Source organism: Hyaena hyaena, unplaced genomic scaffold, assembly GCF_003009895.1.
Source record: "Hyaena hyaena isolate Hyena2069 unplaced genomic scaffold, ASM300989v1 scaffold_27, whole genome shotgun sequence".
Classification (NCBI taxonomy): Eukaryota; Metazoa; Chordata; class Mammalia; order Carnivora; family Hyaenidae; genus Hyaena; species Hyaena hyaena.
This window is the reverse complement of record NW_024080659.1, coordinates 5,646,267-5,673,562: the sequence shown is the minus strand read 5'-3', so window position 1 is coordinate 5,673,562 and position 27,296 is coordinate 5,646,267. Positions and strand designations below refer to the sequence as shown.

Genomic DNA, 27,296 nt, shown 5'->3' with positions numbered 1-27,296 from the left:
CCTCGTTCAAAATGCCAGGTGGTTGAATTTGCGCTCCGTTCAGGCCTTTCTGGTTTGAGGTATGGCTCTGGGTGCAGGATTTGTGGAAGAGAGGGGAAAGGTTCACCCCAGCTACAGCAGGACCCTTCCGGGCTCCCTGGCCGCAGGCCGCGGTGGCTGTCGCACACCCTCGTATCTGGGTGTCCCCCAGTCAGGCCTTAGCCCTCCCACAAATAGGCTTTGAGCCCCTGCCACGTGCAGAGCTCTGTGCTGGGCGCCGGGCCAAGGGGGTAACAGAGTAACGGGCGTAGTGTCTCCAGAGAGGCAGACGTGGACCCCTCGGGACCGTGGGGAGATGTGGGGACTCCCTTCCAGGCCCAGGAGTCGGGGCACACGTGGTCCGGAACGCTGCTTTGGCCACCTCTGTTTGCAGAGGCTTTAAGCCTCCCTCCAGCCCCGAGAGGCGGGACGATGCCTACGCCATTGTGTCGCATGGGGTCAGGCCTCCCGTTCCAGGCCAGTTGGTTTTGGCGGGATGTGGGGCCAGGGCAGGGAATGCAGCCCAGAGTGGCTCGGGTCCCTTTTCCCAAGTGACACTCGGCTGCTGAATCCTCCTTTGAGAGTTACAGCTTTCTTCTCCACCCACCACCATTGCCCACTTTGTGTGTGTGTATGTGTGTGTGTGTGTGCGCACACTCGCGCGCTTTAGGGATTTTTTGTTGTTGTTTGTTGTTGTTGTTGTGTTTAGAGTGAGAGAGAAAGAGCAAGCAAGGGAGAGAGGCAGAGAGAGAGAGAAGGAGAGACTCCGAAGCAGGCTGCATGCTCAGTGCAGAGCCCGATGCTGGGCTCAATCCCACGACCCTGGGATCGGGACTTGAGCCCAAATCAAGAGTCAGATGCTCAACTGACTGAGCCCCCCAGGCAACCCAGGCCTTTCTCTTTTATGGCTTGAATATATGTTTTGCCTGTTTTCCTTTTTTTTATAAGGAGCTTTTTGTTTAATGTTTATTTATTTTGAGAGAGAGAGAGCAAGTGCGCAGTAGTGGTGGGGGGGGCAGAGAGAGAGAGAGAGAGAGAGAATCCCAAGCAGGCTCTGAGCTGTCAGCCCAGAGCCCAGCGCAGGGCTCAGCCCCGTGAATCGTGAGATCATGACCTGAGCCGAAAGCAAGAGTCAGATGCTCGACCCACTGAGCGCCCCCAGGCGCCCCAAGCTTTTTTGTGTGTTTTTAAGCCCCTTTAATCTTTACACACCATGCCTCCAGCTTTATGTCCTGGCCCAGCCCCGTCGCCACCAAGGAGTGGTACACGTCATCACAGACATGGTGCTGTGCCCCCGTCCCACCCCCTCCAGCTCGTGTTCGAGCCTCTGCGCCCAAGGTCTCCGCTTGCTGCCCACTCATTCCAGCATCAGCCACTCAGCCGTTCTGGGTCCCAGCAGCAGGTGCTGGCAAAGCCCCAGCACCCCCCTGTCCTGGCTGGGGGTACCCGGCTGAGAAGCGGTTTCATTGCGGGTCCTGACTCTCTGCCGCTTTCTGTGCGAGAGGCTGATTACACTGCGAGCCTGTGCAGGAGAGACGGCCCTTCCCGTCGTGTGGAAGAGGTTTCGATGAACCGCGGAGGGCACGCAGCGGCTAAGACGCGGTAGGGACTTGAACCCAGGTTGGTGGGATCGCATCCTTGTCCACTACGCACACAGAGCACTTCGGAATAGATGTTCCGTGGTGGGGGAGGGAGGAGAGTCCCCGGTGCCTCCTTGAGCACCTAGAAGTTTCTTCTGGAACCAGCGTAGCCCACGGCAGCCCTCGCTTAATTCTGACGCGTTAGTGATCGCTTTCTCCACAAACGTGTGCACGTCGGCGCGGGCTTCCAAGTGTTGGACTTCGTCCCTCTTACCGCTTCATCTTTACTCTGTGCCATCCCGTAGCAAGGTCAAGCAAATAAAAAGGGTGATGAAGGCAGCGCGGAGGGGGGTTGGGGCAGAGATGTGCCTAAGGAGCACGCGGTGTGTCTGCAAAGTCTCCGCCCAGAGGGTACAGTTCTCGAGAGAAAGCCACCAGTAGACAGGATTCGGAGCAACGATGGGGAAGGACAGGGAAGGCGAGAGAGACGCTGTGCTTCTGTGGCTGGAGGACCGGGGGCATCAGTCGCTCTGCCAGGAGCCAGGGGGCAGGTTCGGCCAAAAGTCCCATGAGACACTCGCTCGTGGCCCCCTGCCCGGCCCCAGTGTCCCCAAGTGAACTCTGAGCGTCCTCCTCGGACCCCGCGTCATGGACTCCCCACCTGTCCTCAGCACACTTTCGATGCCTTCTAGCACTCGGAAGCCACCAGGGGACGTGGGGCCGCCGGCCGCGTGTGGGCAGCGTGCCCTCCGCCTTGGCCAGGGCTGCATGCACATCCCGGCGGGGGTCCGGGAAGAGGCGGAGAAGGGAGCGAGCAGATGGACAGGCACGAAACCTTGCAGTGGGTGGCTTTCTAAAGCTGTGCTGGCTGCTCGCGGGGGCGGGGAGGGCGGGGTGGGGGGAGCGTGGGTGAGGGGGTGGCGAGGGCGTGCTGTCAACAGGCACATTTGACAACCGAGTGTGTGTGTATGTTCTCGCGTTTTCTCTTTCAGTTTCCAAGAAGCTGGCACCCATCCCGCCCAAGGTCCCCTTCGGCCAGCCGGCGGCCGTGACTGACCTCTCTGCCTGCCAGCCGTCCCCGCTCAGCCTGTCGCCCACGCCCCCGAGCACCCCTTCACCCTACGGACTGAGTTACCCTCAGGGGTACTCCCTGGCCTCGGGCCAGCTCTCCCCGGCCGCCGCAGCGCCCCCCCTGACCTCTCCCGCCGGCTTCGCGACCGCCGCGGCCAAATCGCGGCCCACTCCCAAGCCCCGACAGAGACCCACGCTGCCGCCCCCCCAGCCTCCGACGGTCAGCCTGCCGGGCCCGAGTCCACAGTCCACGGAACACCCCGTGCTCGACGGCATGGCCCCCGGGGAGAGCATGTCCACAGGTAACCAAGCCGCGGCGCCCGCGCGTTTCCTCTCGCACCTCGGCCGGCTGCGCCCTGTGCAGGGGTCACTAGTGCCACTGTCTTTGACAAGCTGTGCAGGGCCTGGGGAGCTCCCGCCACGAGCTCAGTGGATCCAGATTGTCCCGCAGATGCGCTTCCTAGGAGATTGCTCCCCACAGAACGCCTGCCCGTGTGGGGTTCTGATTCTGTCTGAATCTGGGGGGCTGGGGCTGAGCCCCGAGTCCTTTGTGGACGGGGCTTCAGGACAGGGCGGGAGCCCGACTGGGATCCAGACCGGCTGGTGCAGGCACAGGTGAGTTTATCGGCCGCTTTCCTTGGGTGGAGCCCAGGTACGCGCGTAGGTGCAGCCCCTGACCTTGAGAACAGAGGCCAAGAGCTAAACACGTTTTTTTCCCTACTAGTAAAATAAGCCTTGTTAGAAAACCGTATTTCCAGCACTATTTAGGGAAGGGTCAGTTTTAGGAAAGACGCTTATCTCTGCCATCCCCGGTCCTTGGAGGCTCTTGTTGGCCAAGCCTATGACCTCTCAATTCAGTTTTGTTTAAGTTTAAAAATTAGAGATGGAGCTATCTCCCCCCCCCCCCCCCAAGATGTAAAAGGGAGAAATCACAAACACATTTAGCAAAAACCATTTGGTGAGTTTTTGAAATGTCTCCCCAGAGACTCTGCCCACGTGGCGTTAGAGACTCGGGCTATTTGCAGTGGCGCTGAAGTCCTTAGAGCCTCCCCCCTCCCCCCTCCCCCATTCAGGGAGGCTGTGTCTGGGCCTAGAACTGGCCCACATGTCGGCCCTGCATGTCACCAGGTGGCACAAAGCCCGGGCGTTATCTGTTCTGTGTGGTCCCAAGTAGCAGGAGGTGAGGCAGCTTGGGGTGTGCGTGCACACACCCCAGACTCATGCATACACACACATGTGTGCACACACACGCCCCACATCCCCACGCACTTTACACCAATCCCAGATTCCTGCACGCAGGTACATACCGCCCACACAGGTACACATACCGTGTGCATGCACTGCAGCCCGCGCACACGCACACATCTGCACACATCCGTGCTTCAGGGGACAGCGGGGTCTTATAGGTCCTAGGTCCCCTGTGATTTCTGACGGGGTGGTACTTAGACCCCTAGGTCTCCCCGCCCCTCCCAGAGAGTGAGTTTTTTTTCCGCCTCCCTCGAGTGGGTGAGTGAGCCTGGGGGTCCAGCCCCCTCGGGCTTGTCTAGTCCGAGCGCCTGGGACGGCCCAGGAGGTTGACATACTGGGGGGAGCAGCCTCTGGTGGCCCGGCTTCTGTTTCGGAAGGTGACTGACGTTGAAGGTACAGCGGCTGCCGTCCACCCCGAGGCCCATACAAAATTAAGGAAAGTCCTCCTCCCAAACCCGCTGTGAGCGCCCCCCACCGCTGGTAGCTGACGGTGGTGATGCTTCGACAGGGGGAGGGGCCCAGGTGACCCCAGGAGCTCAAGGTCACCCTGAGTCAGCCCGAGGGGCCCTCCTCCCGTCCCCTGGTCCCCCAGGAAAGTGCGGGAAGCAAGGCAAGGAGCTTAGGCTGTCACTGGACAGAGACGGAGAGGTGGTGACACCCTCGGTGGATACACTGGGGGCCCAACGTGGGCGCTGGAAGGCTCGGGGGGCCTGCGCCCCCCCTCCCGCTGGGCGGGTCCGGAGCTGCTGACCTTGCGTGCGCCCCCCCCCCCCCCGCGCCGTGGCGTGTCCGTGTTCTCTGGCAGCACGCTGTCGTTGTGTCCGTCCGCACGGGTCTCCTCTGTGACACTCCGGTGCGGCGCGACCGATGTCCTGCTCGGCGTCGTCTCCGTGTCCCGTTCGTGTCTCATCGTGTTTCTTCCTCTCTCCGAATCCTGTCGCTGTGTTGCTGCAGCCGTGTGACGCGAGGGCCGCGGTTGCGGACGCGCGCGGGGGAGCTCCGGGTAAGCGCCCCGGCGCCCGCCGGGCTCTGCATGCGGCCCCGCCCCGCCCGCATGGGGGCCCGGCCGCCTTCCCGCCCGGGGGCCGCCTGCCCGCCCGGGGACCCGCGCGCCGCTCTGGCCTCCGGGGACCGCCGGCTTCGCGCTGGGCGACGGGGCGCGCGCAGGCTTGGCCGCCCCCACTTCTGTCTCTGCCGCACCCGGGCGCCCCCTCCCTCCGGAGGCCGCGGCCCGGAAGGGTCCCGCCCGGCACTGTGGCCGTGAGGTCCCACCGGTGACCCCCACTTTCCGGAGCGGGCTCTAACTTGTCCCCTGGGCTGACAGCCGGCAAGGCCCGAGGCGCCCACGGGCAGTGGGGTTCAGCCGAGGCTCGTACCCCGGCGTAGGCGGCCGGCCCTCTGCCTCGCAGGGTTTGGGGGGCACGGCCCCCGGCCCCTGCCGCGTCTCCTCTGCCCACACGGAGGAGATGCTCGCGATCAAAAGTGAGGAGAAGGGGCGCCCCCGCCCCCCTTCCCGCCCTCCATGGAAACTGCCAGGCCCTGGGTCCTGTGGAGACTGGGGGCAGGCGGTCCCCCTCCCGGCAGTCGGCGGGGCGCCTCTCCCGCCATCCTGCTCCGGGGCCAGGCGCCCCCAGGGAACAGCCGGGGTGGCAGCCGGCCTGTGGCTCCAAGGTCACACTCACAAGGTGACAGACGGGATTTCGAGTCCGTCCGAAGGCCCCGTCTCAGGGGGACGAGGACACGCTGGAAGGACGTTTTGAGGACCGTTTGGGGGGGGCGGGGTGACAGGAGGACGTTTGTCCCAGAGATTCTGTGTGTATGTCCGGATGTCTGTCTGTCCTTGGGCTGAATGTTGGTTTTAAAAAATACCCTAAAGGCGCCCCCTGCTCCCACCCATCCCCTCCTGGGAACACCTCCCCTGCCCCCAGGCAAGGCTATGTGGGGCCAGAAGGGGAGCCAGCTAAGGGGGGCGGGGAGCACACCGGGGGCGGACGACCCGCCTGGCCTTGGCGGCTCGCAGAGGCCCCGAGTGGTGGGTGCTGAGCCCCGTTACCTGGGGCCCAGCCTTCCCGCCCCTCTCCGGAAGGAATGGCCTTCAGTGCCTGCAGGAGGGGCCTCCCCCGGGGCCGACAGGGGGTCTGTCCCCGCGGCCTGAGGTCCCTGAGCCCCGCCCCGAAAGCAGCCTCCCCTCTGAGAACGGGGAGAACGGAGCCTGGGGGCGCGCGGGGGGCTGCGCTGGGCTGCGCGGGGCTCCTCGGTGAACCTCCGCGCGAGGGAGCAGAGCACCCCCTGCGGTGGGTGGGGTGCCCCCGCCGGCCCCTCAGCCGCCCCTCTCTCCGCCACCTTGCAGATCTCGTCCACTTTGACATCCCCTCCATCCACGTGGAGCTCGGGCCGCCGCTGCGCCTGAGCCCCCTGGAGCACGCGCGGCGACACTCGGTGACAGAGAAGAGGGACTCGGAGGAGGAGTCGGAGAGCACCGCCCTCTGACCCGCGCAGGCCCCGCCCACCCCGGAGCGCCCCCGGGGCTCGCGGCTGTGCGGCCCCCGCCCGCGCGAGGCTGAGGCTGGAGTCGTGCTGCACGGTCCCCTCTGGCCTGCGCGGGCCGTGTTGGTGCGAGTTCGTTTGTTCCCTGGGGCGGTGCCTTTGGCCTTTCGTTTGATCTCTGCCTTTTTGACTTTGTGCCTATTTTGACCCACTCTCAGCCTCCACACCCAGGGGCACCCCCTCCACCGTGCGGTTGTGCGTCAGAAAGGTCGTTTGCGGCTGGGGGTGGGGGGGGGGGCCGGTTCCACCTGCGGTTGCCCCCAGGCTCTGACAGCTGGAGGGGGGGGTGTCTCCCCACCGTCAGCCCAGTGACTGCTGGGGGGCAGAGACGGCCCGTGTACAATCTCCGTGGCTGCCCCTGCCACGTGGGCTCCAAAGTCAATGGCTTAAAACAAAATTTGCTTCCCTTCCTGAGGGTTTTGTTTCTCCCAACCGTGTGACCGAAGGCTCCCGTCACTACCTTCTCGTTTTCTACTGAGGACTTTCAAAGCTGATCTTCAGGGCGCCTCCAGTCCCCCAGAAACCTCCGCGGCCGGGCATCTCAGTGCCACACTGGGCCCCGATGCCGGCCTCCCCTTCCCGGAGGCCCCAGGGACCAGCAATAATCCCGCTCACGGCAGCAGCAGCGTGGAGGGAGGGAAGGCGGCCCTCGGTGACGCGGGGTCGGGGGCACCGGGGAGCCCAGCGCCACGTGGGGATCCAGGCAGAGAGGCTTCGGGTCATGCATGCCAACTCAAACGTTCCAATTTTATCCTTTTAAAATAGATGCGGTCTACCTATACAGGCTATAATATTTGTACATATGAAATCTATATTTGTTTAATTTGAGCCGAACTAACCCCGTGTACAGATGTACACTGAGAAATTTAAAAGCTTCGTTATTTTTCCCGACACGTGTAAAGTAACCTTCCCCGAGGGTGGGATTTTGCCACCTTTTGATGTTCACAGCCTCGCTCGCTCCTGGCACGGACGGACGGTTCAGGACCCGACTTGTTAACGGAGCCCAGGGGTTGAAAGTTACCTTTAAATACATGTACAAATAGTTGTCCAAAGTAATGTTATTAAAATAGATTTATTATCCCTGAGCGTGGCCTATCTTCTTGTTCTGACCAGGGACTTGCTGGGCCCACTCCTCCCGCAGGAGACCAGAGCCCGGGGCTCGCTCGGCCACACCCTCGGTCTCGCTTTCGAACCTACGCCCTCCTGCGAGGGAAGGGCGCACACGCCAGGCTCATCGCTGAAACTCCCTTGGTGTCCGGAGCTCGGACCTCAGCGTTGCGAAATCCCAGGAGGAGGGGCCGCCTCAGGCTCCGGGGGTCCCGGCCTCCCCCGAACTGCGTCTTCCGAGCCCGCACGGCTGGACTTCGGTCACAATCCAGGCCGCGGTGGGGTGGCCGCAGGACGGCGCAAAGCACTCCGGTGCCACGCGGCGCCCTTACTGCCTTCTGTCCTTCGACACGGGGTCCCTGGAGTCCCGGGTCCTCGGACAGTCCCGTCCAGCCGTGGGCACGCGGTTTTCCATGTGACTTCCTTGGGTGTCGGTCTGCCCCTAATTCCTATCTGTCCGTCCGGCAGTTCCCGTTCCAGGGCTGGGCCCTCAGCTCCCGCCAGGCCCCGGGGCGGGGGGCAGACGCGGGGCTACCACGCAGAGGACGGCAGCCCCCCGCGTCCGGGGTCCCTCCGGGCCTTCACTGGGCCCTGACCTTCTTGCTCTGCGGGCCCTGGGGCTGCTCTGCGAGGGCCCGTTTCTGCTGGGGCGCCCCGTCCTCGGGGCCAGCCGCCCGTTCCTGGGACAGGAGGGCCGCCCGCGCCAGCCGCGCCTCCCGCTTCTCCCTGCGCTCCTCCATCTCCTCGATGTCGCCGGCAAACAGGGCCTTGAGGGGGGCGATCAGCTTGGGGACCGTGGGGAAGTCCTCAAAGCAGACCTGGAAGGCGAGCGGAAAACCAGGCCGGGCGTCAGGGGCAGGTCCCCCGCCGTCCTGTCGGCCAAGGGCAGGGGGAGAAAGGCCAAGGCCCTGGGGGAGGAAGCCTCTGGAGAAGGGGGCGCAGCCTCCCCGCTGCTGGCTGAGGAGCCACACTGCACGGGCCTAACGAGACGAGACCATCCTCACCCGGGCGGGGGGCGGGACAGAGAGGAGAAAAGACCGACTCCCCAGCAGGTGCTAGGCCTGACCCCTCAGTAACTCCGGACGTGGCAGTCTGGCCCGAGGGTTCCACGGAAGGTCGGCCTTGCCCTCCAGCCACTGGTGGCCCTGGCGGGGGCATGGACAGAACCCCCTACCCTGGGCCCTGAGTCCCCCACGCAAGGAGCGCCAGCCCGCACGGCACAGACCTTCATGTGGTCAAAGGCGATCCCCACTTTGTCGCTGAAGTCGGGGCTGAAGAGGGGGACCTTGGCGTAGCGCTGGCTGAAGTGGTTGAGCATGGTGAAGCCCGCGTTCATCCGCACGCCCACGCCGATGGCCTGTGACGTGGTGCTGCGACAGAGGGAGCCGGTGCCGGTGGGGGGACAGCCCGAAGGACGCCGGCTCCGGCTCACCCTGCACCCACGGAAGGCTGGGGGGATTCCCTGTCCACACCCCTGCTGCCTACAAACCCCTGAGGGCCAGACTCTTTGCACACGGCCCCAGATGGGAGCCCAGGCCGGGACCGTGTCCATGAGGGCAGAGAGCAGGTAGGGAGCTTCTCACTTGGGGTGACACACGATCGTCCCAGCAGCAGCCCGCCACCCAAGCGGGCCCTCACTTGCCCAGGCAGCTCCCTGCCCGGGCTTCCGTTTACACCAGCACATGTGCGGGACCCGCTCCCGCCCCAGCCAGCACCCCCGCCCCGACAGCGGTGCAGAAACGAGGGCAGGGGCCTCCACGGCCCAGCGGGAAGCCGGCCGGCCCCATGTCACACCGTCTCTGGAGAGCTCGGTCGTTCCCCACGGGGCTGACGCAAGGGGGCTCCAGGGGTCCCTGGGGGAAGGGAGCGGGCCTCCCCTACCTGTGTGTCTTTTCCACGGCCTCCTTCTCCAGGCCGTCCTCCAGCGTGGCCTCGTGGATCAAGAGGGTGGCGTCCTTCCCTAGAGAAGAAGCAGCAGGCACTGGGGCAGGGCCCTCCGCCCGAGAAGCGCTGGGCCCCGGGGAGACCCCGCCCTCCCGCGGTCCACACTGACTTTCCCCAGGTTCACGCCCGCCCACACCGCCCGCACTCACCCATCTGGACCAGAGCCTCGCAGGGCATGGTGTCCCCTGAATAGACCACCTTCCAGCCGGACGTGTGGACCAGCGCGCAGCCGAAAGCATGCTTGCAGTGCCGGACCAGGCAGGTCTGGAACTGAAGGAGCAGGGTGGGGGAGGGGAGGGCTGCCGGCTGTGCCCAGGCCGTGCCCGTCACCCTCCCGCCTGCAGGCGCCCCCTTACCTCCCCTAGGTCACAAGCTCCCAGCAGCGAACCAATCAGCCTTTCGACCTCGGGGCTGGGCGCCTCCGCCCCTTTCTGAAGGCACTTGGCGGGAATCAGGCTGGGAGAAGACAAGAGTTAAATGGCGAATGTGAAAAAAATTTTTTATGCTTTAAGTTTATGTGACGGAGAAAGGGAGGGCAAGTTGGGGGAGGGGCAGAGAGAAGGGGAGAGAGAATCCCAAGCAGGCTCTGCACTGTCGGCACGGAGCCCGACTTGGGCTCAGGGTCATGAACCGTGAGATCATGACCTGAGCCAAAATCAAGAGCCAGTCAGTCAACCCGCAGAACCACCCGGGTGTCCCGGGAAAAAATGTTAATGTGACTCAAAGTTCAAGCGTCTGGCTAGAAAGCCCCAAAATGGTTATTAGAAAAACTATTTAAATCCGTCTCTAAGAGAAAAGAATTGTCAATTAAAAGGAGCCCAACCAAACCCCAAGGCTGCGGCAAGGGACCTCGTGGGTGAAGGCCGCCGAGGCTACGGCGAGGGGAGGGCCCGGGCGCACGAACCCCACCCCCCCACCCCACCCCACCCCACCCCCGCTCGCCCGGGGCCCGCTGTGCCCACCCCTGCCCGGCCGCTGGGCCCCGGGGCGGCTGCCTGCGGAGGGGAGGGAAGGGGTGTAGGCGGAGGCTGGGAACCAGCAGCACCTAAAGGAGAGCTGAGAAGAAAGGCAGAAACTGTCAGTGGTCTCCGCCCTGGGGTCCCAGCTCTGCCGCCTCCTATGCCCCGGTCGTGGAGGTCTCCGGGACGGCAGTGGGGACAGCACTGGGGACGGCTGTGGGGGAGGCCGTGGGGAAGGCCACGGGGACGGCCGCGGGGGATGGCAGTGGGGACAGAAGAGGGGACGGCTGTGGGGATGGCCGCTCACCTCACGTGCTGCAGGACGCGCTGGCACTGGTGGTGGTACTGCTGGAGCCAGGCCTTGAGCTGGGTCGGGGCAACCACCAGCAGAGGGGGACACGGCCTTCCCAGAGACGCCTGAGACAAGGACACCCGAGGGAGCGCCGCGTCAGGGACGGGGACTCGGGGGGCAGGAGGTGTGGCCGACGGCGCCGGCCACCTCGAAGGGCAGTCAAGGCGAGCGCACTCACCAGGGCTCGCTCCCTCTGCAGCAGGATATTCAGCAAGCCCTGCGGGGAGAGGGGGCGCGTCAGCCGGTCGGAAGTCCACTGCCCGCTCCCCACCCCCCCACGCCAGGTCTGGGCCCTGGGGTCCTCCTCTCGCAGCCGCCCCCACTTCCCTCCCAGCCGCCGGCCGTGGGCGGCGTGACCAGGCACAGAGCAGGAGCCTGGGGTCCTCACTGGCCCTGGGGGGGGGTGGAGGTTCCCCGCAGAAGAGGCCACGCGGGAAGGCAAGCTGGTTCAAGACGGACAGTGGGACAGACAGACAGGCAGACAAGGCAGCGCAGGGAGCAGAGCAACCGCATGAGCGAGAGCAGAGCCAAGGCCCTGGGCACAGCCGGGAACAGCCGGGAAGGGAGGGGTGGCGCCGGAGCGCAGCGGCCGCTCACCGTGTGGTGATCCGCGTGCAGGTGGGACACGAACACAGCGGCGAGGCCGCCCAGGACGCTGTCCACCTCGTCCCCGTAGTGCCGGCACAGCTGCCCGAACGTGCCTTCGCCGCAGTCCAGGAGCAGGGACCTGTCGGGGCTGCAGACGATGGGGACGGTCACGTCGCCGGAAAGGCTGCCTGGGTCTGCGGGGCCTCAGGGAGACGGTGGGAGGGGGGAGGCGAGCGGCCGCGGGCCTCCTGCGTCTCCCGGAACCTCTCGTGCTGAGAGGCCGGTCCCCGGGCAGAGGCGACTCCGGTCGCTGTAGCTCGTACACGGAGGAAACGACTGCAAACACGCAGAGGGCCCGGGCCGGCGAGTGCTGGCGCCCGGTTAGTGACGCGGGAGGACAGAGCCATTTAGTGGCGAGGAGGCGCCTTGGGTTATTTAAGCTGAACCCGCAGCAGCGACTGGCACCGTGGACGTGCCTCCCCCCGTCCAGCAGCCCCTGCCCCTCAGCCCGGCCCCCACCCGCAGGTGCAGGGCGGGCAGCAGCCGAGGCCCCCGTGAGCCGCTCACAGGGTTGGGTTCCGGGGCGTCCCCCCGACAGCCGGTCGGCCTCTGCTCCGCAGGGGGAGGCCGGTCACCGGCAGGCCTTCGTCCTCCTCAGGAGAGGCCATCCAGCGGGGGCGCCGTGCCCGTGCCCCAGGGAGAAGGCCCAGAGCACAGACCCGAACCTCCCGGGCAGGCGCTGCGTTCCGGAAACGCCTCCAGACCAAATGCGTCAGGCTCAGGTGCCCCCTGGGGCTTTCAGGAGAAGCCCCATCACGGAGCCCCTCGGCCCCCAGGCGCTCCACCGCTCCTCCCGAGTCCTAAGGGGTCCGTCCCCGACCTGTGCATGAGCGACGTCAACGTGCACCTTGTAAGTGAGCTTGCAGACGTGCCGTGCACACGGGCCGGCACCAGGTTAGCCTCTCCATGCGCGAGAATGCCACAAACACGAGACAATCAAACCCAGGGACCCAACACGAGACCAATGGGCGAGCCTCGCAGCCGCTCCACCAGGGGACAGCTCAGTGCGCCCACGGGGACGAATCGGGACAGCTCCATGTGCACCACAGGGACTAGTCAGGGGACAGCTCAGTGCACCGTAGGGACCAGTCAGGGGACAGCTCAGTGCGCCCGCGGGAACCGGTCAGGGGACAGCTCAGTGCGCCCGCGGGAACCGGCCAGGGGACAGCTCAGTGCGCCCGCAGGAACTGGTCAGGGGAGAGCTTGGCGCAGCAGTGAAGACACCAACTCATACCCAGATCTGCCGTGACCAGTGGTCGGATAACCTCTCTGAATGTTAGTTTAGGATCAAGGCAATGGGTGATCGCTATTTTATAGGGTTAATGTTAAAATGCAGCGAAGTGGTTTCTCAGCAGGTGCACCACAGACGGTAGCAGGGCCCACTGTCTTCATCAACAGGCAGCACAGGGCACCGAGCCTGGTGAATGGCAGAGGCGCCAGCTACTGAGACTACTTATGAAACACATTAGCGCCAGGACTCCTCTCCCGGGCGCTCTGGCCGAGAGGACAGGCCGCCGCGATTTTGCGCGGCTGCATTTCCCCATCGGCCTGGGCGGCGGGACGGGTGTTCTCTCTGGGAGTTGGCGGGCTCCCGGGGGTGCGGTACCTTATGTTGACAAGCGTGGCACTGACGTTCCGAATCTTCATCGGGATGGCAGACCCCGTTCCGAGGAAGACGATTTCTGGATACTGGCTGCTTTTCTCTATGGAAAGACACACGTACAGAGTCCTTTTCTGTGGGTCAGAAGTGAGCCAGCACTCAGCCACGAGGAGTTATGTCCCCCTTCCCAGGAGAGGCTGCTGAACCCACCTGGCAGGTCCTCATGTGAGGACCCTCCCTGCACCGGCCATTTGTGGGTAAATAGCTGGGAAAAGGAACAAATAAATCCCACAGGCCTTCTTTGAAAAGAAGCGCTCTCACTCCTTTAGGTAACAAAGGAGATTTTATGCTGTGAATCGTTTACCTCAAGGGACGGGTGTCCGCCTGGCATCCAGCTCTTACCACCAAGAGCTTTACAGCGAATGCAAACAGGCTCAGGGGAGACGCAAGCAAGCTCCCTAGTGCAGAAAAGGCAGAGGCAGGACCAGAAAGACTAGCCTAGAGAGATCTGATGGCTCTGAAGCTGAGGCCCCTTCCATGGCATCAGCCAGCTAGATAAGCTCCAGCTGCATGGCTACAGGCCTGATCCAGATGGGTCTTTCACACGCAAACCAGTAATGCAGTCACAAACGCAAATGCAATCACAAACCGAAATGCAATCAGAAACTCAAAAGTCAAGTGAGAGAAGTCAGTCTTCCCCAGACAGACCAGAAAGCTACTTCCAGGGGAGACTCTACACCCACCCAGGTGGAGTTCCATGCAGAAACTGCAGCTGGGGGTGCCTGGGTGGCTCAGTCAGTTAAGCATCTGACTGGCTCAGATCATGACGTTGTGGTTTATGGGATCAAGCCCCACATTAGGCTCTCTGCTGTCAGAGCAGAGCCCGCTTCAGATCCTCTGTCCCCCAACCCCCTGCTCCTCCCATGTGCGCGCTCTCTCTCTCTCAAAAATAAATATATTTTTTTAAAAAAAGCAGACTGCAGATGGGTGAAAGGCCATCTGGCCCCATGAACACCCAACCGCTTTCCGGTCCAACATTTCTCTACTTCTATCGTTAGCTGAAAAGCACACTAGAAAAACCAGCTCCTGAAACAAAGGTCACCAAGCTCCCCCAACTGCTCTTGCTGATGAAGCAATGGTGAGTGTCACTCAATAAGGTGAGTGTCGTGGCCAAATCTCCCATGGACCCTTAGTAGCAAAGCCAGGACTAGATTCCGAGTCGGCTCAGTCCAGAAGCTTTCTGAAACCCGGCAGGAGCTCCCAGAACTGCTGCACCCAGCGTGTGCCTCGTAAAGAACGGCTGGGCGCCATCACCAAACACTCTGATTTACCACGTCTTGGCAGTGGGGGAGGGACAGGTGGGGGGGGCAGGCGCCAGTGTCCTCAGGTCAAGACAGAACAGCACTACCTCATGTAACCAGAGCAGGTCAGGTGGTGTGTGCGGACTTCCCACTTAGCGCCGCCAGAGAGCAGCGGCCAGGGGAGGAAGGCCGTCCTGGGGTCTTCCGCTCACCTGCAGCGGGGGCGCCGTCCTGCACAGCCTTCCGGTATTCCTGTACGCTTTCCTGGAAGTTGGGGAGCTCAAGGGCCTCGGCGATGAACTCATCGGGATTACAACTAACGACGGCATCCCTGCAGGGAGAAAAGCATCTCAGCCGACCAGGTGACCAACGTGGGCGCAGCCTCAGGGAAACACCAATGGGGGTGTCCGAAATCAACTTATGGACACGATCCACAGAAGGTTCTCCGCATCAAGACTGAAGCACAGGCGACAGAGACCCTGGGCAGCTCTGTTCTCCTGCCGTATGGACCCTTACTCCTCAGCCGAGTGGGGGTCTCAAGAGCGGGGTCTGAATAGCTCAGCCCCTCCTGACATCTCAGGACCCTGGCACTACTGACATTCGGGGCAGGGTCCTGTGTGGCACCCCAGCCTCTGCCCACTCGATGCCACTAGCACCCCCATGCCCTCCTGGACTGTGACAATGAGAAGTGTCTCCAGACACTGCCCAGCCTCCCCTGAGAGCCAGAGGAAGGAGGGGAGACGAGCAGGCTGCCCCAGAGGACGTGTGTGGCCCAGGAGCAGTGGCTGCCACACTAACGGGCCCACAGAACCAGGAACCCCGTGGAAACGCAGGCATTGACAGGGGCATTTCTAGCAAAGCCCTGGTGATGCAGCGTGGCTGGTCCCCACCACGCAGACCGGCAAGGCTCGCTCAGCGGGTCCTAACCCTGACCTGGCGCTCCCGCAGGGAGGCCAGGCCCAGCGCCCCGGGTCCGACGCGGGAGGCTGGGCACTTGCACTGTGCGCCCCTGGGTCCCGGCCGGGCTCACCGGGCACAGCTTTAGGAACCCTCTGTGCCCAGGGGGACCGCAGGCTCTGACACCTGAAGAAGCCCAGCCGTCCTGCACCGGAGCACACGGCGTGCGGTCACAATGCAGGCGCTGCGGCGGGCTGGAAGCTTCAGCGCGCTGGGGACTCGTTCATCGTGAGACGTGGCAGGCGGGAAGCGCTTCCAGGGACACCGCAGCCCTGGGAGAGCCTGCCCGCCGGCAGCTTAACGCTCTGCAAGTGCCTTCCGAAGCGTCCCTTCCTACCCGGTAAGTCCATGTCCACGGAATCCCCCCAGGGACAGAGGTTCCCTCCCCAACCCGGTAAGCCCACATCCAAGGGCCCCCCCAGGAACAGAGGTCCCCTCAGACGCTTGCATACGAACACTCAGTGGTTCAGCAGAACAACAAAAATCTAGAAACATCTAACAAGAACCAACACCCCGTCTGGAACGCGTTAGAGACCCAGTTACCAGACACCCCGCAGCGAGTCCGGGAAAGAGGCCGAGTCAGGACTCGGCTCCGCAGACACGCGGACAGACGCCCCGCAGACGCCCCACGCGTTCCAATTTAAACAAGAAAACATTAACAATCGGCACCTCTTCTCTCGGGGGACAGGATGCCGGGCGACTAACTTTCTCCATCCAACACTTACTTCCCCGTTGTCCCGTCGTCACCGGGAAAGCCCGAGGAAGGGTCGCCGCTGGCCCTTCCTCCCGCCTGCGCTGGGGACTTGGCTCCGGGACGCCCCTCCCCGGCCGTCAGGGCCTGCCTGCAGCAGGGGGAGCTCGGGCGCGACCCAGACCCCGTGGCCCGCGCAGGCTGCGGGACTCACTACGCGGCTCTCCTGTTCTAGACCCTTCCGCGGGCCCAGAGTCGCACTGACCTCTGCCACTCCCTCCGAGGACGGAGCTGGTACTTGAGGAGACACTCGCCCCGGACGGTGGGCACACGGGAAGCAGGGAGCTCCTCCTGGAAGAGAGGAGTCACGCACAGCGCACGGGGAGAAGCGGGCCGCGGGCGGGGGCGGGGGCGGGGGCGGGGCGGCCACCTGGCGGGGCGGGGGCGGGGCGGCCACCTGGCGGGGCGGGGCGGCCAGCGGGGGGAAGATGTCGCGGTGGATGAGGCTGAGCTGCGCCTGGATCTTGTGGCTGCGGAGGTTGTGCACGGACGCGCAGCTCTCGTTCAGGACCAGGTGCTGGGTGGCGGGCCCGAACCTAAGGCAGAGACTGCGTGTTCATGCGCCCGGCAGGGGGGACCCCGCGCGGGGGCAGCAGCGCACGTGTAGCTGGAGGGGCTCAGGGAGGGCGGGTCACGCTGCTCTGCTCCGAGTCCAGAGAGCACGGAGCTAGGCCGTCGGCGCGTGCACGGGCTGGGAAACAGTGGAGTTCGGGGCAGGTGACAAGCCATCAAGGAAAGCGGACCACACGGGTCAGGGCTCCGGTCTTCCAGGCACGGAGGCGACGGCGAACCGGCGATCGGGGAAGGACCGGAGGGGCCGCCTGGAAGGATGGGGACCTGGAACCCCAGCACGTCACCGTGCGCTCCGAGTCCGGCTTGGACACCACCTGCTCCGGTCCCCCCGGTGCTGAGATTGGCCGCCAGGGGGCGCCCTCTCCGCTCGGCCCCGAGCGCGGCCAGGAGCACACCGCCCCTGACGCGCTGCACCTTCAGTGGACCAAGGCCGCTCTGCGCTGCTCTCTTCTGAGAGCCTCACCCCGGGCCCGGCCAGGGCGGCGGTACTGCCGGGGACACGGAGCCCAAGCGGGATGTGCGCGCGCGGCGCCCCCTGGCGGCGGCTTTTCCCCCCACGGGCGCAGGCTCTGCTGGGCAGGGGCGGGGCGGGGCGGGGCAGGGGGGGACACAGCGGACGCAGGGGACAGAGGCGGAGCGTCCTACCTCTCCATCCACTCCTGGTACCGGGGGTCGGCCAGCACGCGCTCCGGGGCCATGTGAACCACCAGCGCCACGGGGGCCTCCGCGTTCCCTTGGTGCCTGGGGGGAGGGCAGGGTGGCGTCTGGCCCTGGGCAGGGACATGTCCACACGCGGGGCCCGTGGCCAGGGAGGGGCAGCGCGCTTGCCCTGGGGCTGTGCGTGAGCTCCTAGGAGCTCTGCCGCCCACGGCGGGATAAAACACGAAGCCAGCGCCACCCAAGTGCCCAGATTCGCCCACGGAGGGAGCGGGCCTCGGAGGGGCTGCTGCAGCTGCCCGCAGCGACGGCAGGCCCCAAAGGGCCCATTGTGACGGGCACCCCAAAACTAAGCGAAGCACGTAAATCAGAATCAGGAGAACTGCAGGCAGAACACGGGGAAGTGAAAGCACAGGCCGCAGGGTCACAGCTCCCCGGGATTGATGCCGGCCTGCAAACGGGTCCCCTCTTCTGCACGACGTGAGAGCGCGGAGCCCCTGCCATCAGAGTATCAGGACACACGTGTCCCAGGCTTAGCGCCGGTCCCTTAACACAGGCCTTGACCACGCCTGTCACACACGTCAGACCTGCCTCAACAGGTCCGATGCAGCCGAGCGAACAATTAGGTAAAAATAGTCCAGGGGCGCCTGGGGAGGCTCCCTCACGCTTCTGACTCTTGATCTCATCTCAGGTCCGTGGGACGGAGCCCTGCAAAGGGCTCTGTGCCCACAGCGCGGAGCCTGCCTGGGATGCTCTCTCCCTCTCTCTGCCCCTCCCTACACACGCTTCTCTCACTCAAAATAAACAAGCTTAAAAAAAAAAAATTCTAGAATCTGTCCTGGACTTAGCACTCTAAGCACCTGCTGATCTTGTCTGCAAGGGCTCTGGGCTTTGCAGTCACCTCTAAGTTCACTTCCGCGCCCGTGTGCTGCCCACAGCCCACCGCCCGGCAGTGCCAGGCCAGCCCCGCCCGCGGGGAGGAGGGCAGACACCCTCCTCCGCCCCGAAGGCCCCCCTCACCTCTGCAGGGTGGCGTTCTCACACACGGGCTCGATGAACCCTTCGTCCGGACACTCCAGCACAAGGAAAGCAACGCCCGGATCTGGGGGAGTACAGATCTCTTCAGGCGAAATCTGCAAAACAGCGAGGCGGTGACTCTCCCGGGGCAGAGGCCCGGCGCAGCGAGCGTGCGGGAAGCTGCCCACATCAGAGTCCCCACGGGGCACCCACAGAGCAGTGGGAGGGGCACCACCACCCCCTTCCTGCTCGCGATGCCTCTATGCAGGCAGGCAGCACACCTGCAGGGGGCGCAAGTCTGGAGACGCTGGAGAAAACACCCTGGTTAAGAGCATGGTGGCCTCTGGGCCGCGTGCTCCACTTCCAGCTTCAGGGGGTCCGTCGTATGTCCAGCAAGGGAGAGCACCCTTCTGACGACGAAGAGGACCCCCGACCCTAAGTAGACACTCAGCGTCTACACCCAAACGCAGCCAGCTTGGACACGCTTCCCTCAAAGTGAGCGGTGTCTGCGGGGCCCCGGCGGGAACGGTGGACACGTCCCAGAAACGGGGCGCCTCACCTCCCTGCCCTCGTAAGTGATGCTCCTCCCGTCCTTGACGGCTGCGATGATGGGGGCAATGGCGGCTGTCCCGCTGAAAGAGGAGGCCGGCAAGGTGAGTGGGTGCCGCGGGGACACGGCCCCCCAAGAGCCCCCACGGCCGCCCACGTGCCCCCATGCCCTCGCCCGCCCCCACAGCCCCCCACGCACCCCCACTCACACCGGGAGGCCCAGCTCCTTGGCTTTGAGCACCAGGAAGTTTCCTTTCTTCTTGTGCAGCTGCCACGGACAGACCACAGATGTCAGCTCAGTGAGGGAGGGCGCTGGGCTGTAAGCACTTTTCTTGGGTTTTAACCACCTTTCTGGTTTTACACCTTTTTAAAGTGTGTGTGTGTGTGTGTGTGTGTGTGTGTTAAGGTTTATTTTTGAGAGGGGGAGAGAGTGTGAACAGAGGAGGGACAGAGAGGGAGACACAGAATCTGAAGCATCTCCAGGATGAGCTGCCAGCACAGAGCCCCCAACGCGGGGCCTGAACCCACGAACTACAAGATCATGACCTGAGCCCAAGTCAGACGCTTAACCGCCGGAGCCGCCCAGGCGCCCCGGATTTTCTCTTTAATGTCGGTTTCTTTCTCACCACTCAACACCACAACACTCAGGTCCAACACCACAACACTCAGGTCCGGTTATGCTTTGAGGGCAAGTACACTGTGTCCCCCAGACCCGAACGGGCTGCAGGGCGGAAGCTGCAGGTAACAGGCCCTGCAGGCGTGTGGCAGGCAAACCCCGCCTCTACTCCAGGCTGCCTTCCGCCCACGAGGCGTGTGCCCACCTGAGGACCTGGAGTGCCTGGCAGACGGCAGGGAAGCGGACTCGACCCCACGAGGCCCCGCGCTGGCAAACGGCGGTCTGGGGGCCACGCTGTCCTGGCAGAGGACGGCCCGGGCCCTCCACGCAGGGCCTCTTTCCTAGGCCCCCAGAGCCCGAGCTGCTCCGCGGCGCTGCCGTCCAAACCCTCGGCCAGGAAGCAGCACACCGACTACAGGAGGGACAAGGGCGCACCGGTGAGCGCAGGGCCCAGATGCGGCAGCCAACCACGGAGGGGACCCAAGGGCCAGGGCCTCGGGGATGGCAGCCAGGTCTACAGGGGTGCGGCCCCACCACACGGCACACGTCATCTCTCCGCGGCCTCTACTGAGGAAGGCGGGGAGAGCCTGGTGCTGTTTATAGAGTATCATATAAACCTACTTTAAACATGTGGGGGGCCCCAGGGCTCAGTCAGTCGGCGTCTGACTTCAGCTCAGGTCATGATCTCACAGCTCGTGGGTTCAAGCCCCGCATCGGGCTCTGTGCTGACAGCTCGGAGCCTGGAGCCTGCTTGGGATTCTGTGTCTCCCTCCCTCTCTGCCCCTCCCCCGCTTGCCCTTGGTGTCTCTCTCAAACATTAAAAAGAAAATTATTTTACTGCCTAAAACCTCAGAAATACCCAATAAGCCTGTTGACAACAGAACTGTTACAAAACCTACTATAATTTAAATACATTGACAAGGGCACCTGGGTGGCTCAGTTCGTTAAGCAGCCAACTCAGGTTGGATCAGCTCATGATCTCATGGTCTGTGAGTTTGAGCCCCACGTCGGTTGGGGTCTGTGCTGACAGCTCAGAGCCTGGAGCCTGCTTCAGATTCTGTATCTCCCTCTCTCTTTGCCCCTTCCCTGCTTGCCTTCTCTCTCTCTCTAAAAAACAAACATTAAAAAAATTACTTAAATAAATTGACAAAAATGATACAAGGGTCCCGCAACTGATAACAATTACTACGGACCTTCTGCAAGCGTTTTCCCTGGCTGGAGTTACAATTTGGGCGAAAATTACAAATCTTATTTTAAAATCAACGTCGCTCTCAAAAACCAAAGCCCATAAGACGACAACACGTGTAGTCTTACCACAGATTAAAGCGTTGGCTGCAGTTAATGAAGTTTTAAAGCAGAGCCCTATTAAAAATAGGCCGTGAGTAACAGATTCCTAAAATACTCTATTGTCCTAAAATTTTCACAGAAGCGGACCAAGGTCGGATTGGCAGACACGGGCCCTGTGGGCGCTGCAGGCATGACCGTGGGCCCGGCGCTGGCGGCTTAGCGGCTACGGGACAACCACACGCGCGGAGACGGCCGGAGGGGTCCGAACGGCGGCCTGATTCCTCTGCGGGAACAAGGCTGCCCCACTTCTCAGTGCAAGACGGCCGCGCGCCCAAACGCGAGCGGTGCAGAGGCGGACGGGCTCCGCTGCGGGAAGGGCGTTAGAAACCATATAAAAGTGTGGGCACAGGGCTCAGTGTTCCTTCTGGGCACAGGGGACTCGGGAGCTGCCACCTCGCGGCCGGGGGACAAGCACCAGCGGACGCTCACCGAAAGGCCCCCGGGAGGCGCTTACCTTACACACAAAGGCAACGACCAAGGACGGGTCCCTGCCACGCGTCCTGCGGCCAAGCCCTGCGGAAGACGGGGCGCCGTTAGAACAGGCCCGTGTGAAGGTGCGCGGGCTTCACGGCCGGAGGCGCATCTGCACCACCAGCCGGACAGAAGCGCTCAGGACGCAGGTCCGGGAAAGCGCTGGTGTTCTGTCCGCAGCCCTGCACCTTCTACCCGCGCCTGGAGCCGAGCAAACAGGAAACGCAAATCGCCCACCAGAAGAACTTTAGAAATGGCTGGCGGGACGTTTCAAAACGTGACGTTTTATCCAGACGCGGAGAAGGAACAATAAGTTGTGATGTGCTTTCTAAGCGCGTGAGAACGCGTGAAGGAACTCGGAACTCGAGGGCTGAGAGGCCTGCGGGGAAGCCCTTCTCGGGCGGCAGACACGATGGGGCACAAAGAGGGCCGAGCGGCCTCGCCCCCTGTGGCCCGACACCTTTACTCCTGGGATTTTAACTCACTTTCCGGGAAAAGGGGCAGAGCTGCTTACTGGCGGGAGTGGTCGTCTGAGCGAACACCCTGTGCTTCCTGAGAACCCCCCTCGCTTAAGGAAGGATGCGAGAGGCTGTGGATGACCTCAGTTTCCCCCAGACACACGGGACACAAAGTCTGGGGCCACCCAGGGCCCCCAGGGGACCGGCCCCAGAGCTCTATACGGCCACCTTCACCCTCTGCCCACGGGCCAGGTCCCACACCCACACCCAAGTTACCGTCCGCAAGGTGCTGCTCGTTTTCGGTGGATCCAGAATCCAAAGCCCGGCCTGGACTGAGTCCCTCTGGACTCGGGGAAGGGGGGTGCTCCCCACACCGTTGCTCACCTGGCAGGCATGGAAAGCAGTCAGACCCCACCCCACAGAGGGGAGCTCAGGGCTGGAGCCCGCTGTGCTCACGGCGGGGCCAGAGTGCCCGCGATGCAGCCTGGCCCCGGACAGCAACCAGGGACCCCCGCACCGGGTCTCTGGGCTGCAGGACGTTTAGATCGCCTTTCCGCTTCCGCTCAGCCAAGAGCCCTGACCACAGCAGGGACTCAACAGGGTCTGCAGACTAAGATGCAGGCAGGTGGCGGCTCCTGCGCGCTCCAGCGCCACCCGCCATGCGCAGACCTAGGCCGAGGGGGACGGCGCCGTGGGAGGGCCGTGACTTTGCAGCCAGTTATGTGTCCAGGCCAGGGAAACAAATCACAGAGCTCAGAGGCCGGCTCAGCCGCTGTCTCACAGAAGCCCGTCCGCTCCTCCGCGTGGCCGTTCCGTATCCCCTCTGGGGGCTGGGGCAGCCGGGAAATTCCCGAGTGCCCTGCGTTCCACTCGCCATCAGTAAAACCTGGCCCGGGGCGTGAATGGCCAGACTCACGGATGACACGTACGTGGCGGGGCCTGACAGGAAGACGGTCTCTAAGTCAAACCCACATCGTCCGACCCTGGGACCCGCGAAGGTTCGCGGGACCTTCTGACCCACTCACAATGCTTCTGTTAGTATCAGTGTTTATAAAAACACTTTCCCAGCGCAAACCTGTCCCGCGTCCCATGGCAAAAGCAGTGCTAACGTCTGTGGCAAATAAACGCCAAGCGATAAATGTGCAAATCGGACGGTGCATGGGGACGATAGCCCCAAGTACCATCAGAATCATCACACGGGAGTTCAAGGTGTCTGTCGGGTTATCAGCTCCTCATGGGCAGGAGCCATCTTAATTTCCTAATCATGTTCAGAGCACAAAACTAGGCACCCAAAGCCCATTTTCGAGCATTTTCTATCTCCACCACCCCCTTTCCCTGCCTGGGACCCACACGCCTCCCTCCTCCCAGGGGAGGGGGCTTCCGTACTCACTGTAGATGGGGACCTGCACAACCGTCATGGTCTCATCCTTGTACTCGGGCGCCGAGTGGGGCCGCACAGCTGTACGGAAGACCACAGACAGTGAGGGATTGCACTGGACAAGGACACTGGGGGGAAAGAGCTTTCCAGAACACCAACCACAAGCAAATGATCTTAGGATTCTGCTGGGAAGCTACGCTAAAAGCAGAATTTCTGAGTAAATTTCAAATCTTAGGAAAGAAGCACCAACGTATTTTTATCGGCCGTTAACACTAAACAAAAAAACATCCCGATCACTACCTGCTTAAAGATCTCGCAGTTTGCGTCTGAGCCTCCAGTCAGGCTCTATGCTGACAACTTGGGGCCTGGAGCCTGCTTTGGCTCCCTCGCTCTCTGCCCCTCCCCTGCTTGTGCACTCTCTCTCTCTCAAAAATAGGTGAGCTTTAGAAATGTACACATGTGATGCTGGAAGAGGAGCTTTAACAACCAGGGACGCAGGCCGCCTGCCCCAGGAGCGGAGCCAGAGCTGGGGCTCAGGGGACGCAGATGGCGACAAGCCTCTGCAGCCTCGCTGGCACGCCCTCTTCCCACCGGAAGCAATTGAAGGCAACAGGCCCAGAAGCATCTCTGGCCTCTACCTGGGGGCACGGAAAGCACGACAGGCAAGATTTAAAAACTTCATCTCCTGTCGACGAAGCACGGGTTTTTACAGTTTCATGGGGTCCCCTGTTTATGGTTTCTACTTTGAGAGACGGAGGCAGATGGAAGGCAGAAGTGGCAGATCGCGCGTCAGAGGCAGGAACGTACCCAGGTCTATTCCTTTCAGCGGACCAGAAAACACTTTTATGGCTTCCAGGTATTTTTCCTAGAAAAGAGGGAGGAGGAAAGATGAGGTTCTGGCAGCACAAACGCAGGGAATGGCAACAGGCAGTACGGGGAGCACGTATTCTGAGCCGCGACGGAAACATTCACGCGGTGTCTGCTATGCACTAGAAGCCAAGGGCTGAGCCATAAGCAGGGGACGGGCTCCCCGACTCGTGAGACATAGAATCCGGCGACAAAACTGAACCGAGGAAGAGCACCAACCCCCGGGGAGTGGCGGCCGTGCCGAGGGTCTGTGAGAAGCCCATGGGGCCTGGGGGCCAGGGTACAGCCCGGCGGAGAGTCAGGCAGGGTCCTGAGCAGACGTCCTCTCCCTGGGGCTCTGGGGGCCCAGAAGGAAAGTCCTGGGGCGGGGGGGGGGGAAGGGGCCTCGGGGAAGAGCTAACCTTCACCATGTGCGCCCACTTGGTACCAAACACGGAACCAGCTGGTTTCGCGCCTTATGTGCGTACCTGGTGGCACCCTTCGCGACTTTACGCAACGTCATGGCCATCTCACGGAGGCAGAAGCCGAGGCCCTGAGAGCTAAAGCCACTTGTGCGAGGTCACACAGCCTCGCTAGCTTGAAAGGCGAAGGGTTCACTCCACCATCAGTTAACTCCCGAGGGCAAAAGGCGAATTTGCGGAGACGGAAGTTGCTCGCGAGTCAACACTAAACAAGGAGGGGTTTAGCCTTGCAAAAGCCAAGTCAGGAGAGGCTCACCAGCTGGGGAGGTCCAGAAAGCACACACTTTGGGAGCCCGGTTTCCTTCAAGGTAAGAACCATTCCTGGGAGGGAGGGAGGGAGGAAGGTCAGCCGTCTCATCATCTTCCCCGGCAGCTGCCACCAGGGGGCGCACTCCTCACTTAACCAACTCCTTGGTTGGTTTGTCTACCTGCCCTTGTTCAAGCTTCAGTTATCACAGGCCACATGCAGCAGTGACGCCTGCTGGAGGTGTGAGGGACACGGGAGACTCCCCAGATGCCTCTAGAGCGGGCAGGCCTGGCACCAGGGTTAGGCAGTGAGACACGTGGGGTGCAAGACCACACCAAGGGAAGGGACGGCCTCAGGCGCTGCAGCCCAGGGGCCTCGCTGCCTTGCCCTGGCCTCCGCTCTAAGGGTCGGGTGAGCTCAGCACTCCACCCCATTCGTCCTCACGTCACAGAGCTTACTGAACTTAGCAGCAAGGCAACGTGACCTTCCCGGTTGCAGGGCATGAATAACTGGTAATTTGGATCACGGGCATCTGGATGTAGCTGGCAACAGTCTCAGGGGTAAGCGCATTTACCGTAACCATCACCACTACAGCCTCGGGTTCACTGGCACGTTTCCCCAGTCCGGCAACTCAATGAACAAAGTGGACGGTAACGCTTGGAAGCAGCGTTCGTGTTCATATCTGCCCTTCTGACTCATAGCTTTTCATGCCGCAGCTGACTGGGCGAGCATAAAAAGAATTCCAGGGCAGGGGCGCCTGGGTGGCTCAGTGGGTTAAACGGCCACTTTGGCTCAGGTCGAGATCAGGTCATGATCTCAGGGTTCCTGAGTTTGAGCCCCGCGTGGGGCTCTGCACTGACAGCTCACGGCCTGGGGCCTGCTTCGGATTCTGTGTCTCCCTCTCTCTCTGCTCCTCCCCTGCTCATGCTCTCTCTCTTTCTCAAAAATAAGCATTAAAAAAAAAAAAAAAAAGGAGTCCAGCTCCAATGGGCTCAGGAGATGAGCAAAAACAAACAGACCCCCCCCCCCCCAAAAAAAAAAAAACCAAGGCAGGCTAAAATCCAGGACTTCCCTCCCGCCTCTGACTTCAGAAAGAATATACTTACCGCACAGCCCCCCAACATTACTCCAGTGCATTCGGGTCAGGAATATGTTATCCAAACGAGCCACCTTCAACCTAAGAAGGACAAAACATCTGAGCAAGACAGGGACCCCCTGGGCTGCTTGAGAAGCACTCCCGCGACTCGCCTCGGCCTTCAAGGCCCACAATCACCTCCGCCCCCAGAGAAAATGGTTGACTCACTTGTGCTCCTGCATGAGTCGCTGGACGCCTTCTCCACAGTTGAAAAGATACCTACGGGACAAAACATTCCGCAAGATATTCAGTGACACGGTTTCAGATGCGTTAGTGTTGGGTGCGGGGGGGGGGAGGGGGCGGGGTGTAAAAATCCTAAAAATGCACGTTGCCCTCCTGGGCTGCGTTTCTGGCGTGAGGATGCCGCTTGTGCACCCTCCTTGGAGGAGCAGGGACCCGGGGACCTAAGCAGCAGGCTGGTGCCGGGGCGCGATGGGTCCTCTCCCCCGTCACCGGCTCATCAGACCAGAGACCACCCCACACGCCAACCATGAGGTCCCGTGTCGGGGCGCACGGGCTGGAAAGGGGGCGCTCCTGCCCACGTCTGCAGCTCTCAGGGGCTCCCGGGAGCCCCACGGCCGCGGGGCACAGGGCATCTGGGATCCCGCACCCCCCAGGGGCCAAGGTCGGCTGCGGCAGCGGGCGGGGCGCGCCGCCTGGGCCCGGCCGGACTCTGGGGCGGCGCCCTGACCGGTTGTACTCGGAGAAGACGTAGAGCGCCGCGCCCACGTCCCGGCCGCCGGCCGCCACCACCTGCAGGTACACGGTGTTCGGGCCCCCGGGCTCCCACGCCGCGCCGCGCTTCTCCCGCGTGCGCAGGTGCCGCAGCGGGTCCTTGGGCGGCCGCTGGCGGCGGGCGGGGCCCTGCGACATGGCGCGCCCGGCCGCGGACCGCAGCAGCAGCAGCGAGCGAAGAGCCCACATGCGCCGGCCTCCGCCCGAGATCCTAAGGCTGCGGGTCGCCCGGCTCCGCGTGCCCCCCACGCCCCGCCCCTCCGCCCCGCGTGGCGGGCCCAGCCAATCAACGCGCTGAGCGCCGAACTGCCCTCCTACGCGGGGCCGCGCGTCCAATAGAGAAGTGCTTTGCCCCTCGCGGCCTGTCAATTGGCGATGGCCATAGAGTGCGGGCATGCTAGAGCGCCCCCGGACGGCCCCGCCCCAATTTCTATCCGGCTTTCCCGGCGTCGAGTCTTTCCGGAAATTGTGTTTCGCTTGGGGCGGGACTTCCGGGAGCGCGGAGCCGGAAGAAGGCGCCTGGCTGGGGAGTCGATTGTTGGGAGTTTTCAATGGGCGCCGAGGCCTCTTGATCCCGGTGTCTGTCCACAGGTCGTCGTCTGTCCCGCGGGGCGAGTCCGCCCTTGGAGCTTGGTTCGTTCTTAGTCGTAGTGGTTGTTAGGATGAGATGTGCGGGGGTAAGTTCTAGAGAGCGCTAGCGTA

At 62.9% G+C, this 27,296-nt stretch overlaps 2 protein-coding genes across 4 annotated transcripts in view; one reads left to right on the top strand and one right to left on the bottom strand.

The window, feature by feature from the left end:
* The window catches only part of ARHGAP44 (Rho GTPase activating protein 44), a 176,942-nt gene extending 169,393 nt beyond the window's left edge, over positions 1–7,549 (top strand). For 2 of the 3 annotated variants that reach the window (XM_039227305.1, XM_039227304.1), the window contains 2 exons: positions 2,591–2,971; positions 6,268–7,549. In XM_039227305.1, the coding sequence (XP_039083236.1) occupies positions 2,591–2,971; positions 6,268–6,407 (521 nt within the window). In that variant the 3' untranslated portion in view covers positions 6,408–7,549. Of the gene's footprint in view, positions 1–2,590; positions 2,972–4,871; positions 4,921–6,267 lie in introns of all 3 variants that reach the window. The other variant, XM_039227306.1, reaches the window with a different exon arrangement.
* On the bottom strand, positions 7,518–26,826 carry ELAC2 (elaC ribonuclease Z 2). The gene is made up of 24 exons (XM_039227303.1): positions 26,551–26,826; positions 26,028–26,078; positions 25,831–25,901; positions 24,734–24,798; positions 23,957–24,014; positions 23,162–23,230; positions 22,048–22,155; positions 21,297–21,355; positions 19,089–19,147; positions 18,890–18,962; positions 18,334–18,446; positions 17,302–17,397; positions 16,481–16,619; positions 16,289–16,374; positions 14,588–14,706; positions 13,081–13,177; positions 11,424–11,562; positions 11,005–11,043; positions 10,782–10,891; positions 9,872–9,971; positions 9,665–9,785; positions 9,453–9,531; positions 8,797–8,941; positions 7,518–8,389 (listed from the first exon to the last, which is right to left on the bottom strand). The coding sequence occupies exons 1-24, from the start codon at positions 26,781–26,783 to the stop codon at positions 8,153–8,155; spliced, it is 2,466 nt and encodes an 821-aa protein (XP_039083234.1). The 5' UTR covers positions 26,784–26,826; the 3' UTR covers positions 7,518–8,152.
* Between the last annotated feature and the right edge of the window lie 470 nt (positions 26,827–27,296).